The sequence below is a fragment of the Simochromis diagramma genome, unplaced genomic scaffold (assembly GCF_900408965.1).
Source record: "Simochromis diagramma unplaced genomic scaffold, fSimDia1.1 OVJJ01000159.1, whole genome shotgun sequence".
In the NCBI taxonomy this organism is placed as follows: Eukaryota; Metazoa; Chordata; class Actinopteri; order Cichliformes; family Cichlidae; genus Simochromis; species Simochromis diagramma.
In genome coordinates, this window is record NW_024387197.1 from 3,828,705 (window position 1) to 3,849,518 (window position 20,814).

The 20,814-nt window shown below is 44.1% G+C and overlaps 1 protein-coding gene across 4 annotated transcripts in view; it reads right to left on the reverse strand.

Moving 5' to 3' along the window:
* tet3 (tet methylcytosine dioxygenase 3) overlaps positions 1 to 20,814 on the reverse strand; it is a 49,911-nt gene that overhangs the window by 8,366 nt on the left and 20,731 nt on the right. For 3 of the 4 annotated variants that reach the window (XM_040050040.1, XM_040050043.1, XM_040050041.1), the window contains 4 exons: positions 10,143 to 13,077; positions 5,703 to 5,793; positions 2,450 to 2,543; positions 901 to 1,109 (listed from right to left, as the gene is read on the reverse strand). In XM_040050040.1, the coding sequence (XP_039905974.1) occupies positions 901 to 1,109; positions 2,450 to 2,543; positions 5,703 to 5,793; positions 10,143 to 13,077 (3,329 nt within the window). Of the gene's footprint in view, positions 1 to 900; positions 1,110 to 2,449; positions 2,544 to 5,702; positions 5,794 to 10,142; positions 13,078 to 17,556; positions 17,997 to 20,814 lie in introns of those variants that run through there. The other variant, XM_040050042.1, reaches the window with a different exon arrangement.

A 20,814-nucleotide genomic window follows, 5' to 3' on the forward strand; every position in this document is an offset into this window, starting at 1 on the left:
GTGCAGTCTGGCATGTTTTACTACCTCGTGTGCACCACTGTAATCGAGAGTGTTAGCGAGACAGTTGGTTTCATTTGAAGCAATCAATGTTGAATGGTGTTACAGCAGATCATCGTAGACTTAAGCCACACATTTTAATAATGTCCGGTTTTATTAAAATTGCTTTATATGTCAAAGTTACTGTATGTTACACACATATTGGAGGGAAACACAAAGGCAGCTTCAGTGCCTACACAGAAGATAGAAGCAAGACTTATTTCTCCATCCCAGATGGTGAGTGGTTCACATATCTAAGCCACCAGACACGGGGGTGTGTTAACATTTACTCATGGTTAGCTGAAGGGCTGGGTACTAAGTGAACAGTGTAACAGAGAACAAAATGTACACATTTCATTTTTGTCGTAATTCTTGTCTTAAAATTCACTTTTATGTCATGAATATGAACTTTGGACAAATTTGATCCGGTCAGGATATTTTCCACACTTCTCCACTGCTTCTGACTTATTTCCACTACTGGAAATATAAATACAACAATAGTGTTGTTAAAGTGAGGAAGCATTCTGAACATGCAAAGAGGCTGGACACATGACTGACTAGCAGTGAATGTGATGAACAATAACCTGTGCTTTCACACATGGGTGAAACACCACTCTGCCTTTGTACTAGAGAGTTGGCAGGTTTAAGACAGGCTAATGTCTAACCGGACTGAGTCAGACATTACTGTTGTCACACGCACTTCTGTCTAAGGATGTTTATAAATGTTCAGGACAACCATGTGTGGCATGTGTGAAAAAGATACCCAGAGTTTAAACACCATCTGCTTCAAAAATCAATATATTCAAAAGTCCTTCCATTTGCTGACAGACATCCAGAATGAAAAACTAGCCATCCCCTACTCACTCCTCATTGAGGCCACAGCGTCGGCTGGTGGGGTTGCCATGTTTGGTGAGCGTGTCTGTGACCTCTCTGTACAGTTGGTCAGCCAGGGCCCTCGGTACACCTTCCCAGGCTATAATGACGACGATGATGACAGCATTGTCACAGCGATGGCCTGCACGTTGCCTCACCAGACACAGCAGCTTCTCTTTCTCGTTGCCTCTACGGATCACCTGACAGGAAACAAAGCTTGTGAGCTTTTACTCGCACACAAAAATCCAATGCTAATAAAGCCAAATACAATTTCAGTCAGTTGATAGGATGTTCCAAGAGCTCCTTGTAGTTCCTGCATTTGGCCAGCAGATGTCCAGCACACCCATACATTTTGATATAGTGACAAACCAGACATAGTTGAGGGTTACATTTTATTTAAGAAGGATATTTACTCCTTGAACTAAAGTCTGACTTACTTCTGTGACTGAATACCAGTTCTTTAAGTCAACTCCCCTAGCTTCCTAGTCTTTCTGTCTTAAAACACACCCAAACAGTCACCCTCCCTCAGCAGGGTGGTTGTTTTGAATCCATAAAGTCATTAGCAGGATGTGTCAGGGGTGACACAGGAGAGGAGGCCAGGCAGTTGTCACAGAGTGAGACCTCCTACTGATTTGCTCACTGTGGATGGCAACTCGCCTGTGTGTCTCCCCAGGACGCCTCACTATACAAACATGCACACACACTCACACGTCACATAAATTGCTTGTTGACAGGCTGTCAGTGTTGTCAGGTGGGATAAACACTGAAAAAAACTCTCACTCTCACTTTTTTATCTTTCACTTGAACTGACACAAATGTTAGCACCCGGTCAGCCTCTCTTTACTCTTAGGGCCTTGGTTGGTCAAAGCCCATTGGTCGCTTTGTGCACTGCTGGAGATACCATCGGAAAGCGTCACAGGTACCTGCTGCAGTATTCTCCTGAACAATAGGCGTCGCTCCACATCAGCGCTGATACAGGAGAAGACGAAGGCAAAACTGGAAGCAAAGCCTCATCTTTTCAAACTGCTGCAGCCTATCCCACGGTATAATCTATGTACCGCTGAGCTTCTGTATTCATCATTAAAACCAAGGTAAAAATGACACGATTGTACATGCGTGTCTTCAACCTGATTGCAGCCTTAGCACCATGTAACAAGAGTCAAGAGGTGCACAACAGCAGCTAGGGCGTCAACTCTTTTTGACCGGTGCTGTTCACCACATACCAGTCGGAGGGTATAACAGGCTCTTTAGTGGAACATTCATTTATAAAATTAACATCATTTTTACTGATGCATGAATCAAACGAGCAGTAAACTTCTTATAGACTTCAGCTCAAGATATTACTCCCCTGGCTGTTAGAAAGGCACTTAGCACTGGTTTCACTTTTCAGACCCAAAAGCTATGACATGTCCCTCCTTTATATACAGTGTAGGGACATGTCTCTCAACACTATTGCTCACTGTCTGTTGTAGGCATGTGTGTTGGAAGTTATCCAGCATCTTTCAAAACCACATTTTGGATGTGCTGTGATGCTACTTACCCACTTAGCAATAGGACATCCGTGGGAACTCTTTCCCTCTTTGCCTGTGTAAACCACCTTCTCAATCCGGATGGCTTCCCCCTTCTCTCCAAACCTGCATACAGAGAGAAGCAATTCACTGTTTTACTGCATGTCTGACTGTAGTGTTGTGACACAAAAACCTGACACTCTCAATGTCCTACATATAAAAACACACTGCAGTCATTTCTATGTTTTGTCTCCGTAGAGAAACCAAACCAACCACAAGGAACTGGGGCATTTAAATACTGAACCTTCATGTTTTGCTGCAGGGGACTTGTTATGCTCATTTCCAGCTCCATGTAACTAGAAAAGTTACATGAAGCTTTGCACATTTCAAAATATTCCTTGTTTATCTCAAGTCAGACTTGATGAAGACCCCTAAATTCATTCACTGTGTAGAACAAACTGTTCAGCTTCCTTTAAGCCAGCTTTATTCTGAATAGCTACCGTCTCACAAACAGAAGGCCTAAATCTCAGGTAGGTGTGGCGTTCATGCAGCCAGTTCTCTGTACCTGTGAGATGGTCATATTCAGGATATCCACTCTCACTGACATCACACAGATCCAAAAGTAGAAAAACGGTGTGAAAAGGAGCATTCAGAGAAGCGTGAACACCTGAACCTTCAAAAAGAAACTGCATATTCTGACCTTATTCTTTGAATTTTACAGAACTGACTGTAACAGCAACCAAGGAAGGTCACCTTTAAGAGCTATACTCAAACCCTCCAAAAGACGACACACATGTAGTTAGGTGCAGGTACAGTTTCTAAAGGTACTGTGTTTCAAAAAATGTTGTAAAACTGGGAAAACTTTCCAGTTTGTCCATGTGTTCAAAAACCATGGAAAAGTGTGACATTACTGATTAAGAGAGCAGAAAAATATGCTGGCCAAATGCTATTGGTACCAAAACACAATAACTATGGACAATGAACGGCTACTCAGTAGCAGTTCCAGCAGCACCTGATCAGTAACAGGAGATTTCAGATTTCCACTGAGGGATATTAATCAAAGGTTTCTTCTTGCCACAAGTGACCTCATCAGCAGTGGTTCTTAGTCTTTATTCCAAATGTTCGTTTTGCCTTTCTCATTTTTCTCCACCTCTAAGTAGTCTGAGGGAGTAGCATTATATGTCAATCCTGACAAAAACAAGTCAACTTGATTAGGAGTGCATGTTCACAGTCCTCTGCTGAGATTCACACAAGCATGGCAGAGTAAATCTGATCCCTTAGCTTCCAAAACAACTCGGGCCAAAAGGACTTCTCTTGGACATATTTCTGTGCTGATAGTAGCTTGAATGCATTAGCAATTGTACACAAACATTTCTGTTTGTTTTTGTGTCCTAATGGTGCGTGGTGTGTATTTCTGCAGGTCTGTTTGTAGTTGCACAGGAGGAGAGGGGGGTCAGAGGTTGCACCGGGGCGCGGGTATGTCACTGGGCCTTGTCAGATGTTTGTTCACAGATCATATCAGGTCTCCTGTCAGCCAGATACCTGCCATTGTGAAAACCTCAGCCTTGAGCAGATTTGGCATGGCAGTGAATACGCCGTGCACCTCCTGAATAGGAATCACCCTGAGGTGGCTGAGAAAGTGGGAGGGGATTAGACTCTGTCACCACAGGGGTGGCTGGCTAGGGTGAGGGGTAGGTCAAAGGTCAGCCAGGGACTATAGGGGCTTAACATCTTGCATCATCTCTCAAATAACAAAAAGTGGACTCTGGTTGAACACTCCCTCCCCTCACTTACTCAAGCTGCGCTCTCTGGGAGCTAATGACTCATTGGCCCTACAGAAATCCAGCCTCTCAATGAATAGCAACTACTACAGCATTCAACATTGTGAAAATGAAGCTTAACACAAGTGAAAGATCTGGTAAAAAAAAAAAAAAGGTTAAAGTGTGTTTACATTCTGCAGAGAAAGATATTCGTTAATTCAACCTTGAAAAGAGTTGTTTCATGGCATGTTTCTGCAAGATAACCCAACAGCAATTTCATTACTGAGGCTGCAGCTGCAGTTTGCTTATTAAGGGTTCTATACATGAGATTACAGGAGCAAGCAATTATTTGTGGTGTAAAGATCAAGTGGAGTAATGGTGTTTCTATCAGAAAAGGAAGTCACACTTCCTCCGTGTGTTGCAATTTGAGCTTCTCTTTTCAGTGGTTAGGTAGCCGGTCTGGCTGCACATGATTCCCCCTCCCTCTAATGGGCTCATTATGCGCGTCCACCAATCTTTTGCAAATGGTACCGAAGACAAAAAGCGCCATCAAGTCCTCTGGCACAAGCCGCACTTTAGTGTCATTTTGGTTTCAGCTGGTCAAGCACTCGTCAGCTTTTGCAATATTCCCCAAGTTGAAGACACGAGTGCACGATCATGTTAGTTTTGACCTCCAATTCACTGATCTATCAGTACAGGAGAGTTACAGAGATTATACAGTCTGAGGCTTTCTGGAAAAACTTTACATGTGCTTCCAGTTTTCACTTCTTCTACCCATACACCTGACGTAGAGGTTTAGTATGGGTGTCGCTATCGCTCAGGAGAACACTGCAGCGAGTACTCGCACCCTCAGTACTGGTATAAATGGTATGTGTGGATACTTTGTAGTTTGTGTGCAATACTGCCAATACGTGGAGCATAATGGGCCCATAAAGGTGTTCTACCTTCCCATCCTCCCTGCATTTATAAAGGGAATAAGAGTATTTAAAATTACGTTACTTTGCTCTCTAAAATGCCCTTTAAAAATAAAAGCATTTAGAAAAAAAGATCTTTAATAATGTTATTTACCTAATTTATATGCACATCTACACATATACAATCTATTTATATAGATGCACATGTGACAACACATTTTTTTATCTTTAATTTGTGACATTTCTTGTGAAATTTTAAGTTTCACACAAACCAAGCTCATTTTTACATCTACATTATTCATAAATAAGGTTACCCATCTCTCTGTCTCCCCTCACTGCTTCAATGTTCATTTTTTCCTCCATATTTTATTGTATTTTGTCATCAGTTGTTCTTCCTTCTGTGTTCTTCCCATTATCAGCTGTCATCTGCTGCTAATCCTGTGCTTTTTGCTCTGCCTGTGATATGCTGATGATGCTGATATTTCCTGTTCCTCCTACTAGATTCTAGGTCACAGATTCCCTAAGGACAAAATGTGAGGAGGAGGACTCATGAGAAGAGAAGAGAAGAGAAGAGAAGAGAAGAGAAGAGAAGAGAAGAGAAGAGAATATACCTTGTCTCCATCAGGGTTCGTATGGAGGCCACAGTAGGTCCAGATCCCAAGTGATTGTAGTAGGGCCCTTCATCTTTTTCAATTATGTGCTCTGGGGGGGGGGGGAAGACAGTACAGAGTAAGAACACAACATTTTATCTGAAAAACGAATACAAACTGTAGCAGCAATTGACAATAAACACTGGATTTTTACAGTGTATCAGTGATTCCACTACAGCATGAATTCAACACAGAATCAGAACAAGATTGGGTAATATAGTCACTGCTGTTCAAATCTATAGCTTTGGTGGTAATGTCCCCTAACACCAGCCTATTTAAAACAGTTTCTCTTTTGAATTTGAATCTTTGGTTTTAAAAACATTTTTTCCTTTCACATTGACCAAATATTTTACATCTAAGCCCCAATTCCTAACGAACAAACTCTTGGATCTGAGTGTCACTTAAATTGCACACAAAGAAGACTTGAAAAGTACAGCTTGGCTTTGCATGTTCTCACATGTTGTAGTGTTTTGTAAAAGGACAAAGGTACAGCGGATGTGCTTTGATGTATTTCTGGCCAAACTCAAAGATATTTTCTTTGTAGGTAAAGCCAGATCTTCTATGAGAAGCATGTGAAAGTAGAGCTCATTGCGACATCCAGTTCAAACACACGTTCACACACATGAACGCACACACACAGGGAGTGGTGTGGGGAGCAAAACATGGTGAAGCAGAAGCTTTTTGAGGTAGTGTGTGACTCAGTATGTAGGGATGTTTAGAGGGAGTGTTAGTGTGTGTGTTTTGTGTACATCTGAGATGATGTTGTGCATGAGTATGTGTGAGCATTTGACCATTCCCCTGCACAAAACCTATGGTTTTAAACCACACCCTATGACTTCAGTGTTACATTTTCTATGAGATACTGTGCAGATTAATGGTATGATGGCCTCGAGGAATTTCGCATTGCCCAGCTGTATCAGCTAACTGTGTGTTGTTAAACTAACATTGTGTTGTTCTTGCTCTTGTATCATTTCTAAAGTACAACTGTGGATGCCAACATTACCAAAAATGCCCTTAATGCGCTCCACACTATCAGATGATTATCTGAAATGCGGTCTTCCACTCTGTGTGTGTGTTGTGTTTGTATGTGTGTGTGGTTGTGTCCAGAGGCAACATGAGGTCACATTCTGCTGCTGGTGAAAGGAGGCTCCAGGGCGTGGTTCATGGCAGGAAATGGAGTAGTCATAGTCCATTTATGTGCAAAGAAAAAAAATGTGTGTGTGTATGTATATACTGTATCCTGTCTGTGTTAAAAACAACCCATTCCTATGCAGTGTTATGCTATACTGCTTAGAAAAGGGAATGTGTAACATAATTATGAAGGCTTGTTGTTTGTTGGTCTTTACCCCTAGTAACACCACATGGTTAGCAAGTGTGTGTCATTGACACTGCTCTTCCCACTGCTGTGCACTCCTTTTAGTGCTCAGATGCAACACAATTTTATGGACCAGGTCTTAATCCATCCCAAATCCACACCCAGCAAACTGACAGCTGAATAACTGTCAGTTTACCTGTTTTCTCCACGTCTACAGGGAGTGCAGAATTATTAGGCAAATGAGTATTTTGTCCACATCATCCTCTTCATGCATGTTGTCTTACTCCAAGCTGTATAGGCTCGAAAGCCTACTACCAATTAAGCATATTAGGTGATGTGCATCTCTGTAATGAGAAGGGGTGTGGTCTAATGACATCAACACCCTATATCAGGTGTGCATAATTATTAGGCAACTTCCTTTCCTTTGGCAAAATGGGTCAAAAGAAGGACTTGACAGGCTCAGAAAAGTCAAAAATAGTGAGATATCTTGCAGAGGGATGCAGCAGTCTCAAAATTGCAAAGCTTCTGAAGCGTGATCATCGAACAATCAAGCGTTTCATTCAAAATAGTCAATAGGGTTGCAAGAAGCGTGTGGAAAAACCAAGGTGCAAAATAACTGCCCATGAACTGAGAAAAGTCAAGCGTGCAGCTGCCAAGATGCCACTTGCCACCAGTTTGGCCATATTTCAGAGCTGCAACATCACTGGAGTGCCCAAAAGCACAAGGTGTGCAATACTCAGAGACATGGCCAAGGTAAGAAAGGCTGAAAGACGACCACCACTGAACAAGACACACAAGCTGAAACGTCAAGACTGGGCCAAGAAATATCTCAAGACTGATTTTTCTAAGGTTTTATGGACTGATGAAATGAGAGTGAGTCTTGATGGGCCAGATGGATGGGCCCGTGGCTGGATTGGTAAAGGGCAGAGAGCTCCAGTCCGACTCAGACGCCAGCAAGGTGGAGGTGGAGTACTGGTTTGGGCTGGTATCATCAAAGATGAGCTTGTGGGGCCTTTTTGGGTTGAGGATGGAGTCAAGCTCAACTCCCAGTCCTACTGCCAGTTTCTGGAAGACACCTTCTTCAAGCAGTGGTACAGGAAGAAGTCTGCATCCTTCAAGAAAAACATGATTTTCATGCAGGACAATGCTCCATCACACACGTCCAAGTACTCCACAGCGTGGCTGGCAAGAAAGGGTATAAAAGAAGAAAAACTAATGACATGGCCACCTTGTTCACCTGATCTGAACCCCATTGAGAACCTGTGGTCCATCATCAAATGTGAGATTTACAAGGAGGGAAAACAGTACACCTCTCTGAACAGTGTCTGGGAGGCTGTGGTTGCTGCTGCACGCAATGTTGATGGTGAACAGATCAAAACACTGACAGAATCCATGGATGGCAGGCTTTTGAGTGTCCTTGCAAAGAAAGGTGGCTATATTGGTCGCTGATTTGTTTTTGTTTTGTTTTTGAATGTCAGAAATGTATATTTGTGAATGTGGAGATGTTATATTGGTTTCACTGGTAAAAATAAATAATTGAAATGGGTATATATTTGTTTTTTGTTAAGTTGCCTAATAATTATGCACAGTAATAGTCACCTGCACACACAGATATCCCCCTAAAATAGCTAAAACTAAAAACAAACTAAAAACTACTTCCAAAAACATTCAGCTTTGATATTAATGAGTTTTTTGGGTTCATTGAGAACATGGTTGTTGTTCAATAATAAAATTATTCCTCAAAAATACAACTTGCCTAATAATTCTGCACTCCCTGTAGTCTTGGTTGTAAAACAACTCGTCCGACCAGCCAACCTAACCCCTGGATACACTTCTTGGGCTTTCTGAGTCAGTCACACAACAGGCTTAAAAGGCTGTGCAATGCATGCAATACAATGTACATGCAATACAAAAGATTCCATAAATTACACATGCATATGCGTAAATAACATAAACATATTTATATTTGTTTGAAAAATGGGAGTCCTAAAACTAGTCTGTGTACATCGAGTGGCTGTTGTATGGCTGTTAGATCACAATCGATTTTTAATCAAAGTTGTCAATCAAATGTTGCAGTAAAAAAAGCTTTCTGTATTATACTTATATCACAAAAATGATTTTTTGCCTTGTCAGAGAGACTGACTGGAAATGCTGTTGTAGGTGGAAACAGTGACAACATCTGTCTGTCTGTGGTATAGTTTTGCCATCATACAGTGACAAGTGTTGACTGGGAGATAAAATCAATGTGGGCAACTGGTACACAGTAACTCCAAGAAACAGGTTGTCATTTCTTAGTAGCCTGTCTGAGAACACAGTCTCTCATTATTTGGTTTGTGTGTCAAGTTAATAAACTATTATCCACATTAGCTAACGCAGCAATATTCAGATTTACTGAGTTATTAATTAATGACTTACTGAGACACTATGCATTAGAATAATGCGAGTGTAGTCTAACAAATTAAATCTCCAGCATATAATGTCTTTAAATGAAACATTTCAACTGTAGGACCACCTACTTGGTTGTAAATAAATAGGCTTCCCTAAACAGGGTGCTACCCAAACTATGGGACTGAACTCCATTCTGTCTAACAAAGGCTCTGTTCTGCTTGCTTGCAAGACCCAAACCCACACAAAAGAGTCCTTCTGCCACCACTGCTATTGTTCCTGCATGTTGCCTTTATTGGCCCTCACTGTCACAGTCTAGATGGTCACTACCACGCACCCTGGCAACTTGCACATTCTTTCTTAGCTGCAACCAACCAGAAAACCAGAAAGAACTGGGGTGGGAATGGGGTGAAAAAATCTAAAAGTCAATCTGTTTACATCAATAAGCAAAGTGAAATGCTTACAATGGCCACATAATAGGCTGATTATTTTAGTGGAGGAATAAAACATTTCCAAAGATAACGAAATGTGCTCAAATTGACAAAGACTCAAATTGATCTCTAGTCAGAGATTAATAAGTAATGTTTTCAGAAGACTGATTATTGTTAGACTATTTCTAATTTGTGTCTGAAATGCACTTTGTGAATGGAAAGTAAGCTGTGTGACCATAAGCAGAGGCTGAGACTGATGCAAAAACTTACCCACGCAGGTGCAGGTGGGAAACTCTGCCTGAAGATCCTTGGAAGGAGTACTTAGCAAGCTCTTAGTGGGTGTGTCAAGATAGCGTAAAGGAGAGTCCAAGAAGCCTTTGAGAGATGGTGAAGAGGGCACACCTTCCTTAGTTGGTGTGTCCTCCTCAGAAAAGCAGGTGGTGGACAATACTGTTATATCACCCGAGGATTCAATTTTCATTCGTTTTGACAGCGGAGAAGCTGGCATGCTAAAAGTATCCTGCACCACTCTGGACTGCTGCTGCATCTCCACTATATCTTCCTGTTTCAGAGGAACTTGAACAGACTCCCTGTGCTGCATCTCCATAGGCCGTTCTGTAGATGCCTGGCTCAAGGATGCCTCACTTTGGGTCCTGGACTCATCTTTGCTCATTCCCATCTGATGATCTCGATGAGGTGTGGGGGTGGGTTGACTTGTAGAAATTAAGGGAAGTGGCTGGGAGGTGGATGATGATGCAGGACTGAGGTCCTGAGGACTGCTCAGGGATTCATTCCCTGACTTTGGGGCTGTAGCAGTCTCCTCCACGGGCTGACTGGCAGATACGTCTGGAACTGAGTCCCCAAATTCAGCCTCAAACTGGCGGATCAACTCTTCGTACTTCGGGTCCAAGTTAAAGACGCTTGGTACATTTGAGGTGCTGGGTGAGGATGTGGAGGTCATAGGTGTCATGGTGCTGGTATTACTGGAGGCCAGGCTGCCCATCTCTTCTGACTTATTGTGAGCTGCAAGGCCCACAGGTGGGAGTAGAGGGCCCAGCTGGGCTGGAGTGTTTTCTGATGGAACAGAAACAGTGGAAGTGGGTGTCATTGAGGAATTGAAAATGGATACCTGAGATTGGGCTGGGGCAGGGAGGCCTGCAGCAGCAGCAGCCTGAGTGAAGTTACTGTGGAGGGGCAGTTGGTCGAGTGGACCTAGTTGCAGTTTGGCCAGGGGTGCGGATCTGTCCATCATGTGGACCGGTGGTTTCTGTGTGGTGATCTGAGTCTGAGGCAGAAAGGTTGGCATGGAGGCTTTCTGTTTGGGCTTCTTGATGATTATCTGTTTGGGTTTGGGGAGGGGAGGACCCAAAAACGTCTCAGTCATAGCTTTAAGACCAGGAGATCCTTGGCTGATTTTTTTCCTCTTGGGTTCCTGTTTGATGGCCAGATGTGACAGGGCCTCTGCATCCATCTGTGGCCACCATTTTTTCAAATTTTGGCAAGCCAGAGGCCCACGTGGGCCAACGCCTCCAAAGCCAGAGGGGTGGTTTGAGAAAAGATTCCTCTTGTAGTGAAGGTGCTGCTGTAGAGCTGCCTGAGTGGAGTGGCTAATGGCTGCTTGGCCAGGAGAGAGGGGAGTGCCATGGTAGTGCTGACCCTGGTGCTGACCATTAGCCATACCATAATGTCCCATGGAGGCAGGGTGATGATAGTGGTCAGCAGAGTCTGACTCTTGTTTTATCCTGACCAATGCCGGGTTATCCTGGGCCTGGACAGTCCCATTCTGGTTCAAGCTAAGTTGTTGCGAAGCTGGAAGCTTAAAAGGAATTTTGCTAAACTTGCTACTGGTGTCACCAAGCAGCTGTTTGAGCTCTGACATGGGGTCTGAGCTACTATGAGGTGCAGTGGCAAGGTGAGACTGAGGCTCAGACTTCACACACATCCATGGATTTCTGTGTTCAGATCCTGTGCCTGAGGCTTGCTGCCACTGCAGGGGATTCGGGTTGAAGCCTGGTGGTTTTCCCTGACACGGGAAGGGAGAGGTAGAGGACTGGACAGGGGTAACATGGGGCGGATGGCCCTGGGATTGGGGTCTGTGGTGCTCACATGACTCTAGGGCCTGCTGGCTAGTTTGTAGTCCTGGAGGGACAGACTGAGAGCGTGAAGAAGATGAGTAGGTGCCAGAAGAGGATGGGATCATGCCAATGCCATTAAGAGGCTGAGATGCGGTGTTTTGGTTGTGTTGATGGTGATGGAGGTTATTTGTGTAGGGGGTTTGACCTGGGGAAGAGGCAGTTTGTGGGCTAGTACCAGATAACTGTGTCAGAGCATCTATGGCGATGGCTGTCTGAAGACTGATGTTCTTCTCCTTGGCTATGGAGAGCACCTGTGGCGAGCAAGGAATCGGTGGTTTGGAGCAGGGCACTTGATCTGGGTGAGGGCCTTGGGTTTCCTGTTGCTGCTGGGAGCATGAAATAGACAGATGGTGGCCACCATTTACTTGTTGGTAGGTCTGAGAGTGATGCAGCAAATGGGGTTGCCCTATGTGAGGTTGTAAATGTGAGGGAGTATCAACCAGTTTGTGGGAGCCTTGATCCTCATTGGTTGCTAATTTTATCTTCTTTTCCAGCCATTCAAGGTAGTCTGGACAGTCAGGCCCATCACAGTCGCAATTGGGAGGCTTGTGTCCATGTTTTGCTTGGCTCAGTGCTTTCTGTAAGGTCTCCAGGTCTTCTGAAGGTGGGCAGCTACCCTCAGGAGCCCCTGCAGAGATTCTAGCTTGAGCCTTCCCAGCGCCTGTTTCCTGGGTAAACTTCTCATACAAATAGGCTGTAGTAGCCTGCAAGAGGTGGCAGGAAGAGGAGGAAGAATGAGGCAGTGAGCCAGCAATAGCAGAAAAAGCCACCAGATTGTGAGCATCCTCCATGTCTGCATGGTGTACAGGTTCAGCAGGGGTTGCACCACACGTTTGCTGTTGTTGGGTGTCGCTGACCTTGCCATGTCCAGGCACCCAGCACTGCCTTGGCAGCACGCTTTCTGCACACTGCTGCTCTGTTTCTATAGATGGCTCACCATCATTAGGGTACTGATTCACCCCATTGGCCAGTTCCAGGCTCAGCGCGCCTTCCTGGAGGCGGTCATGTGACCCAATTTCCATCTGGCCTCCACTTCTGGGGCCATCCACTGAAGTAACTTTGTGAACAGTCTGAAAGACAAACACAGAGCACAGGTAATGAGGATGTGAAAAACAATGGATTCAGATGCACATCGTACACATTAGGTATGGCTTTAAAATAGTAATTGTGCTAAACTAGATTATGCTATACTAAATGTACTCATGGCATTCAGTAGTTACTATTACAGCATTCCTTGGATGAGTATCAACCCAGTAATCCAGGACTCCATTCCCTTCTTTCCAGCTCTTATCCAGAGTTTGCCACCCACCTCTCACACATGCATAGCATAAAGTTTCTCCGGGTCACACCAGTAAGGCTGGTGTAAACTGAATTAACTCTTCCCATATTCAGTGGGCTTATTTTACAACTGGTAAGTCACAGGTCACGTGACAAAATTCCACAGTTGTTTATAAATGGACGTTCTACTTGAGATCCGCTGGGCTATACAAAGCAGGCAGTGGTGTTAGGAGACATTGTGAGCCAGATGTGGGAAGCACAGAGAAAAGAAAATGCAGTACAAATCCACATCCTTGGACTCTGTTTTCATAATTTATTACTGGAAATATTAAAAAAAAAAAACCCACTGAGGACTTATCAGCATTTTACTCTTATCTCAAGAAACCAATAAGGGAAACAAGTCAAATGCTTAATGTAGCTTTTCAGAAACACAATTACTTGATTAGAACATGTAAATGTTTATAATTTATAAATGTAAATTATAAAATAATAAATCAAATCAGATAGTGAAGAAGTGGATTCATTATGGCCTGCGCCATTTTACCAAAGTGTATAGAATCAAGAAATGTCTTCAGTTCTTTTATATACTAAGTGTCTGGATGTGAGCAGCACAGCTCTGTTTACTGGGTTTGTAGACTCATTTTTTTACAAGACCAAAATTCATTTCCTCTGAAACAAGACCTTAAATGGTAAACCCAAATTGGCCTGAATATCTAAAGATAATCTCCTGTCTAACAGATACTCATCAGTAGGTATAAATCAAGCTGAGCAAAGATCAAACTGCTATGGATGTTGAAAGTACAGTCATGAGATTTATCTGAGAGAACTGCTGACCAAGTGTGGATTTACAAAATACTGGTGTCCTTTGTTCAAGAGTGAAGGGACATTTTAACACAGCCTCATGATTGAACAATACAGTTATTTTACACCAACACAGAGGGTTTTAACCCCCGTATGTATGCACTGGTGTTTAGCTTGAATACATACTGGATATAACCCCCCAGCAGATTATGTATCATATGATTAATGCTTATTTAAAGACCCATTCTATTTTTAGGAAGCTGGGGAAGGTCAAATAGTGAAAGCAGAAGCAAACTGAAAACAATCTGCTTCCATGTCACCGCTTCTGAACCAGAATTTTCAGTATAAAATAAGACCAAAAACCTTTCTGTTTTTGTGATTTAAGCAACACTGTTATGTGGGACACCAGTGGCTGGTTATATCTTTTGGTGGCAGTCCTATGTCCTACACCTAGAGATGTACAGGAACAGGAATATCAGGAGACCATGTTTTGCATCTTATTTGAATCTTTCATACTGTGTGCTGCTTTGTTGTCCCTTTAATTCATTTCGTTGCGCTCTCTTTTCATCTTTGCTTCCACTTATTGGATAAGTGTAACAAAAGTCCTTGTTAACATTTAGGAAAAGAATGTGATTTGTGTTAAAAGACACACTTCACAATAGAAACCCTGCACATCAAAAAGTGAAGTCTGCCTGGTGTGTTTAAATGTGATGCAAAGAGGTCTCATGAAAACAGGCTGCAAAAAGACAACTCATATATTGGTGAGTCAGACTTTAAGCCTTCACTTAAAGTAAGAGGTTTTCCATCTGAGTGACCACATGCAACATTAATCATGTGATTATTGATTAGTTCTACGATTCAGATCATAGATTGTTATCATGTGGTCTTTTGGCTTGATCACGCAGTAGATTAAGCAGGCACAATACTTCCCAAGTCAGGTTTCACAGTTGATTTGATGCTGGGCTTGCATGGGAAGTGGATGAAAAAGCAAATTCACTAGTTTAATTCAATAATTTACAGACACTCCCAAGCATCAAGCACCCCACAGCTATAGGAGGATAGCTTAAGTTATCATTTATACAGTAAATGCGCATTACTAATGGACACATATTGCACATAACACTGCACAGAAATTGACCCATGATAGCACTTTTTTAATTCAATAACATTGACAGTCCCACGAGTCTTTGCTTTCTCTGACACAAAACTGTCCAGAATCCCAAGTGACTGCCCCTCTCAGCTTGATACAGTACAGAGGGTCGACTCATACAGGACAATTAAAACACTGCTGCAGTTTTAAATCTGTGCTTTATTGTTTCTGCGTCATTAGTTACTATGACATCCATCTCAAGTCAAAGCAAGCCATTTTTAGGGACATTTTGTGTGATGATTACTCATTTTAAGCTTTCAGTGTTTCCACATTGTTGAAACGTGATCACTGAGCATGTATATATATGTAGTGACAGTGGCTTGTGCTATAAACCATGTGCTTTTCAAACATTAGTGTAGCAGTTCAGGAATTTGATTCACTAGTTTTCATTTCTGATTTCTGGTTTCTCTATATCTAAAATGACTGTAGGCTGTGAGGTTTTTCATAGTTTGACTTCCTTTTTTCAGAGATTGCAGCTCTATACTATTATCTCTTTTCCTCCAAGTCAAAATGCCAACCTGGTCATCTTGAAATACATTTTCAAACTTTTTATTTTAGTCTGCTTGAACAATGGAACAAAATGTAAAGTGGTGTCGATCTTTCAAAAGTTATGTTGTTAAATTTGTCTAAATCTCAGTGATCTTAATACATTAAGTCCAGATGTGGTTTGCAAATAAAACCAGTGAGTGTACAATCCATTCAGTCTTCAGGTTGGTTCCTTGTAGATTATATTATAATGAATCCAGCAGAGAAGAAAAGCAAACAAAGATAATCCAAGGGCAGCTTCAGAAATCATTGACAGAGTTCATGTTGTTGCATTTGAACTTGCTCAGAGGTTCACAGGAGAGTGAAACAGTGGCACTATATGACTACATTAGATGTGCTAGCAACACAGAGGGAAGTCTGCAGGCTGTATTACTGTAAATAGTTGAGATGCTTCAATTCGCACCTGCTGCATGCTTTGTGCAGTTGTGTTCAGTTTAAAGAGCCCAAAAAACTAGAAGATGCTTGAAGATCATGTCGCAGAGGAAGACGTTATTTGTTTTATGCATACACTTTTAAATATATAATGTATGTAGATCTGAATCACCCAGTATTAGATCATCCCCACCAGAAGAAAAGAAAGAAAGAAAAGGGCTTCAGTTTGTAGATCCATTAGTGTGCGGTAGCAGAAGTGAGTCTGATGTCCAGCTTCCCCATCATTTGAATATTATTGAAATGAGCCTTTGAAGTGGCTAATTACTGGACATTCTGTAAGCCTTCTGAATTCACTTTCTGTACTGGGTGTCTAGCAGGGGGCTCCCAGGGGGGGTTGCTGGTGTTATGGGTGAGAGGTGAAGCGGGTTTGGAAACCGGAGAGTTTTAGAGGAGGGTGCAGCGAACAGCCGGCATGCAATACGTGAGAGGCCCCATGTTTTTACTATCAGTAGCATCAGATGGGAAAGAGGAAGGGGGGGTGGAGGTAGCTGCGTGCAGTTATGAAAACTGCAGTGTGTTGAAACAGAGCGACTGCAAGACTGCATAACCTACGAACCCACAATCACGCACAGTCACACACTGACACTCTCTTTTCCTCCTTTTTTCACAGTTGTGCACACAAAACGCAGCAAAAGAAAGGTCAGAGGGGTTCGAAGCTGAACACCCGGAACAAATGGACTTCGCTGAGCTTTGACGCCAAACAAACCCAAACCCTCCTCCACCGCACACACACACACACACACACACACACATTAAAGGCTCTTTTGACAAAACTTAGTCGATCTAAAACCAGTCCAAATTGTGAAATGTTGCGCTGACACCTGCACCGCTTCACACCTACCCGGCTGCCCAAACTGCACAAACCATGTGCTTTTGCAAATATTTACACTACGACATAGCCTGTTGTATTCTCTCTGTGTCGCACACAAACACACTTGTGCAGACTTGACACACAAAAACGGCACAAAGTGTATCCAAAAACACCAACCAGCCCAACTGGCTTAGACCTTGTAGAACCTGGTAGACCAGACACTTGAGTCTGGGAGCCCTTTAAACGAGACAAGCCTGTGCAGTTTTGTTTGTGAGAGTGCTCTTTAACCCTGACACTGGAGGGAGGAGACAGAATATGTGAGGATAGTAGAGGTGGCGGCGGCGGTGGCGAGAGCCTGTGAGTAGACAGCTGAACCTAAATCCAACACCAACTCATCCTCCCTCTTATCCTCCTCCCTCTTCTCCCACCCCCTCCCCTTCCCCTTTTTGCTGTCGTGCCGAACATGAAGCAGAGACCCTGACAATATGAAGCTGGCTGAGAGCCTCTAGGACACAGCAAACGCGTACTTACGTCGTCCTGGACGTCCAGACGGGGCTGCCGGTCGAAGAGTGGGGAGCAGAAGAGGAAACAGAGAGTAGCATGAGAATTGCTTGCCGGTGCAGCAGCAGTCCACGAGCGATCTGGCCTTGTTGGGGGGTTGTATTCCTCGTTTTTTTTTTTTTTCTATTTCTCCCAGCCCGGGCGGCGCGCAGACAGAGCGAGCGGTGACACACACATAAATGCACTCACACACGGCCAGCCGCACGCACAGCGCACACCTCCCCCCAGCACACCGCACACGTTTCTCATTCTCTCGCCTATTCTTATGACCAGCGCTTTCTGTTCTCTGCTTTTTCCTTTCTCATTATCTGTCTGCTCCTCCCTTCCCTTTTTCAATATCCTCTTTCTTTCTCTTCACTACAGATGCAGTCGGCTTCTCCTCGCAGCCCCCACCTTCACCTCCCCTCCTCCTCCTCCCCTCTCTCTTTCCCTCCCTCCATTGCCCTCCCTCTCGCGCAGCCTCTCCCTCCATCTCCTCTCCCCTCTCTCTCTCTCGCGCTTTTCAGTGTGTGTTTAGAGCGAGAGGCCATTATCTAAGCCACAGCGGGCACGTACGAATGGAATGGAGGAGTGCGCAGTGAGCAGAAACACAGAGAGCGATGGGGGGATAGTTGCTAGCAGCAGCAGCAGCAGCCTTGGAAACAGCACAGTGCAGCAAAGCTCCTTACCAGTGAGAAAACCCCTCTCGGTCTCTATCCACACCCATTCCACATTATGTGCTCTGCTGCATTAGATTATGTTATATATAAGGCTCTATCTCTGTCTGTGTGTGTTTTGTTTATCGCCATAAGCCCCATACTGGCAATTCTGAGTGTGACAGAGCTTCTCTGCTTTCGACCGCAGAGGCAAACCAGCGGCTTGCAAGCGAAAACGCAATCTCATCGCGCAATGGCATCAACACAGGGAAAAAAAGAAAGAGAGAAAAGGGAGCAGAGAAAAGCATCATTACACTCCTTGTTTATGCCTTTTGTAAACGACATCCGTTTTTTTTCCTCGCGGACATTTTTGCTCCATCTAGATTGGGCTCCACCGCGGGCCGAAGGAGAAACCACCGATGATGGTTGTTCCATCTCCATTTTCATTCCTGTCCGCATTCACATCGCTTCCCTGTTCCTCGTGTGACAGGAAAAGCTTCAGACCTACACCTGTGACTGATAACAGATCCTCTAGGATGCTCTCGCAAGAGAGGGAGAGGATTGCTGGCGCTCTTGCCGGCCCTTTAATCCAAGATCCAAAGGACGCAAACAAAGTAGAAGGCTTCCGACTGCAGGAAGCTCAGGGTCACTTGGTTTAAAAGAAATCACCAACACTCTATGATGTCAACTCACTCCTGCAGATGTCGGGAAGCAAACGAAAGAAGACCTATATGCTCAGGAGTAAAGCAGCAAGACGGCTGAATTGGGCAATGGAGAGTGAGAAGGGCACGACTCTTCAACATCGGTGAGCAAGAGGAACAGAGTGGAGATAGGAAGAGGGAAATCTGTGGAGTACACTGTTGAAACGTGCAGAGTTGATCAGCTGTTCGTGTGATACTGATTCTGTAACCAGAGGTACGAGAGTGGCACAAACAGAAAAAGGGTCAGGAGGTTGCTGCCGAATGAAGACCGCGAGGAGCCGACTAATCACAGTTCATCGATGGCTTCTGTCCTACCCGTCCGCCAGCGTGTGACAACGTTCTCCCATTCCTCACCATTGTCGCCTTTCCTTGCTGTCACTGGCATTATCATTATGAACGCCGTCATCGCCTCTGGGTGACCGGCTCTGCGGTCCTCTCTTCGCTCCTACATTGCTGGAGTTTTGGAGAAGATTTAACCAGGAAGAGGAGGAGGAGGTTGGGTATTATGGCCGTCTCCCTCATGCAGATCGCTGTCAGCTCCTGCGTAGTGTTTTTCTCTTATATTACTGAGCATGTGTGAGCTACACTGCACTGTGGCTGGATTAACTTCTGTAGCCCTTCCCTGCTTCACTTCCTTTGGCTTTCCCTGTCTCTCCTGGTCTCTCATTTTCTCTGGCATCTTCAATCTGCCTTTGCCTGTCTCTCTCTCTCTCTCTTTCTCAATTCGTCTCTACTGTTTTGTTTCCCGAGCTTTTTGCCTCCATCCAGCATAGCTTATTGCATTACCGTTCCAACACTTTTCTCACGCGCTCGCTCTCTGGTGCTATAAAATTGCACACACTGTCTGTCTCGTTGTTGCCGCACAATTTCATATGTACACACACAGATGAGCGTCAATCCCAAAGAGAAACACAGCCCGAGCCGTCTAAAAAGGAAGGGGAAGGAGAAGTAGAGCATTAAGGTCACGTGACCAGGGAGGGCCAATGAGTGGGAAGGGAGAGTATAGTGAGCGAGAGAGGTAGGAAACACATGTGGCGGTGACGTAGCTGTACCGTCACCATCATCGTCATCAGTGTCTCCCACCAGGACGCTTGCCTCCACCACTGGGTGGGCGCGTGTCATCCCGAGCACATGCCCACCATCACCAAAACCACACCAAAAAAACTGAAGCTCAGAAAGCACGCTCTTTTTATTCACCCGGCTGGCTGGTGTTCACTCGCTCACTCCCCCGACTGTAGTGACACAGCGTTTCTCGCTCAGCATTTGGCTTAATCCCTGAATCTGTTCTGTACGCACACTTCCTCATTTTAGACATCTCCCGAACACAACAGGCTCCTTAAACAGTCCCGTCTTATGTGAAGTTAGCACTTCCATAGTTTATATCCAAAATTTGGAGAGCGAGGCAAAGAGGATGAAAGAGAACTTAATAAACATGAACTCTGCCTGACTCTGTCACTGTCCACAGCTGAGTAAAACAAAGAAACGCTGTTTGACCAAAACACCAACATGAGGGAAGGGATTCAGCTGTTTCCGACACATGATGTGCCCACACTGTAAATACAGCATGTAAGCTGAAACAGTTTGCTCCATGTCAGAAGGCACGAGTAATTTACAGTAAGAGTGCTCTTGATTCAAGCACATGTCTTCTTTGATGACTCATATCAGCTTACATCGGTGTCATTTCACATAAGACATTGCTCAAAATTTCTTCACCACCATCGGACTGGCCATCTCTGACAAAAGGAATAGAAATCTACCGAAGCGAAGCATCAATGGCAGAAAAGCGCGTTGTCGCTTTAAGATGCTGGCGTGCGATTCGTGGATTCCAATGCTGCCATTCAGGTTTGTTCAACAGAGCTGGTGTGAAGTCACCTCGTGAGCACAACTGTAGC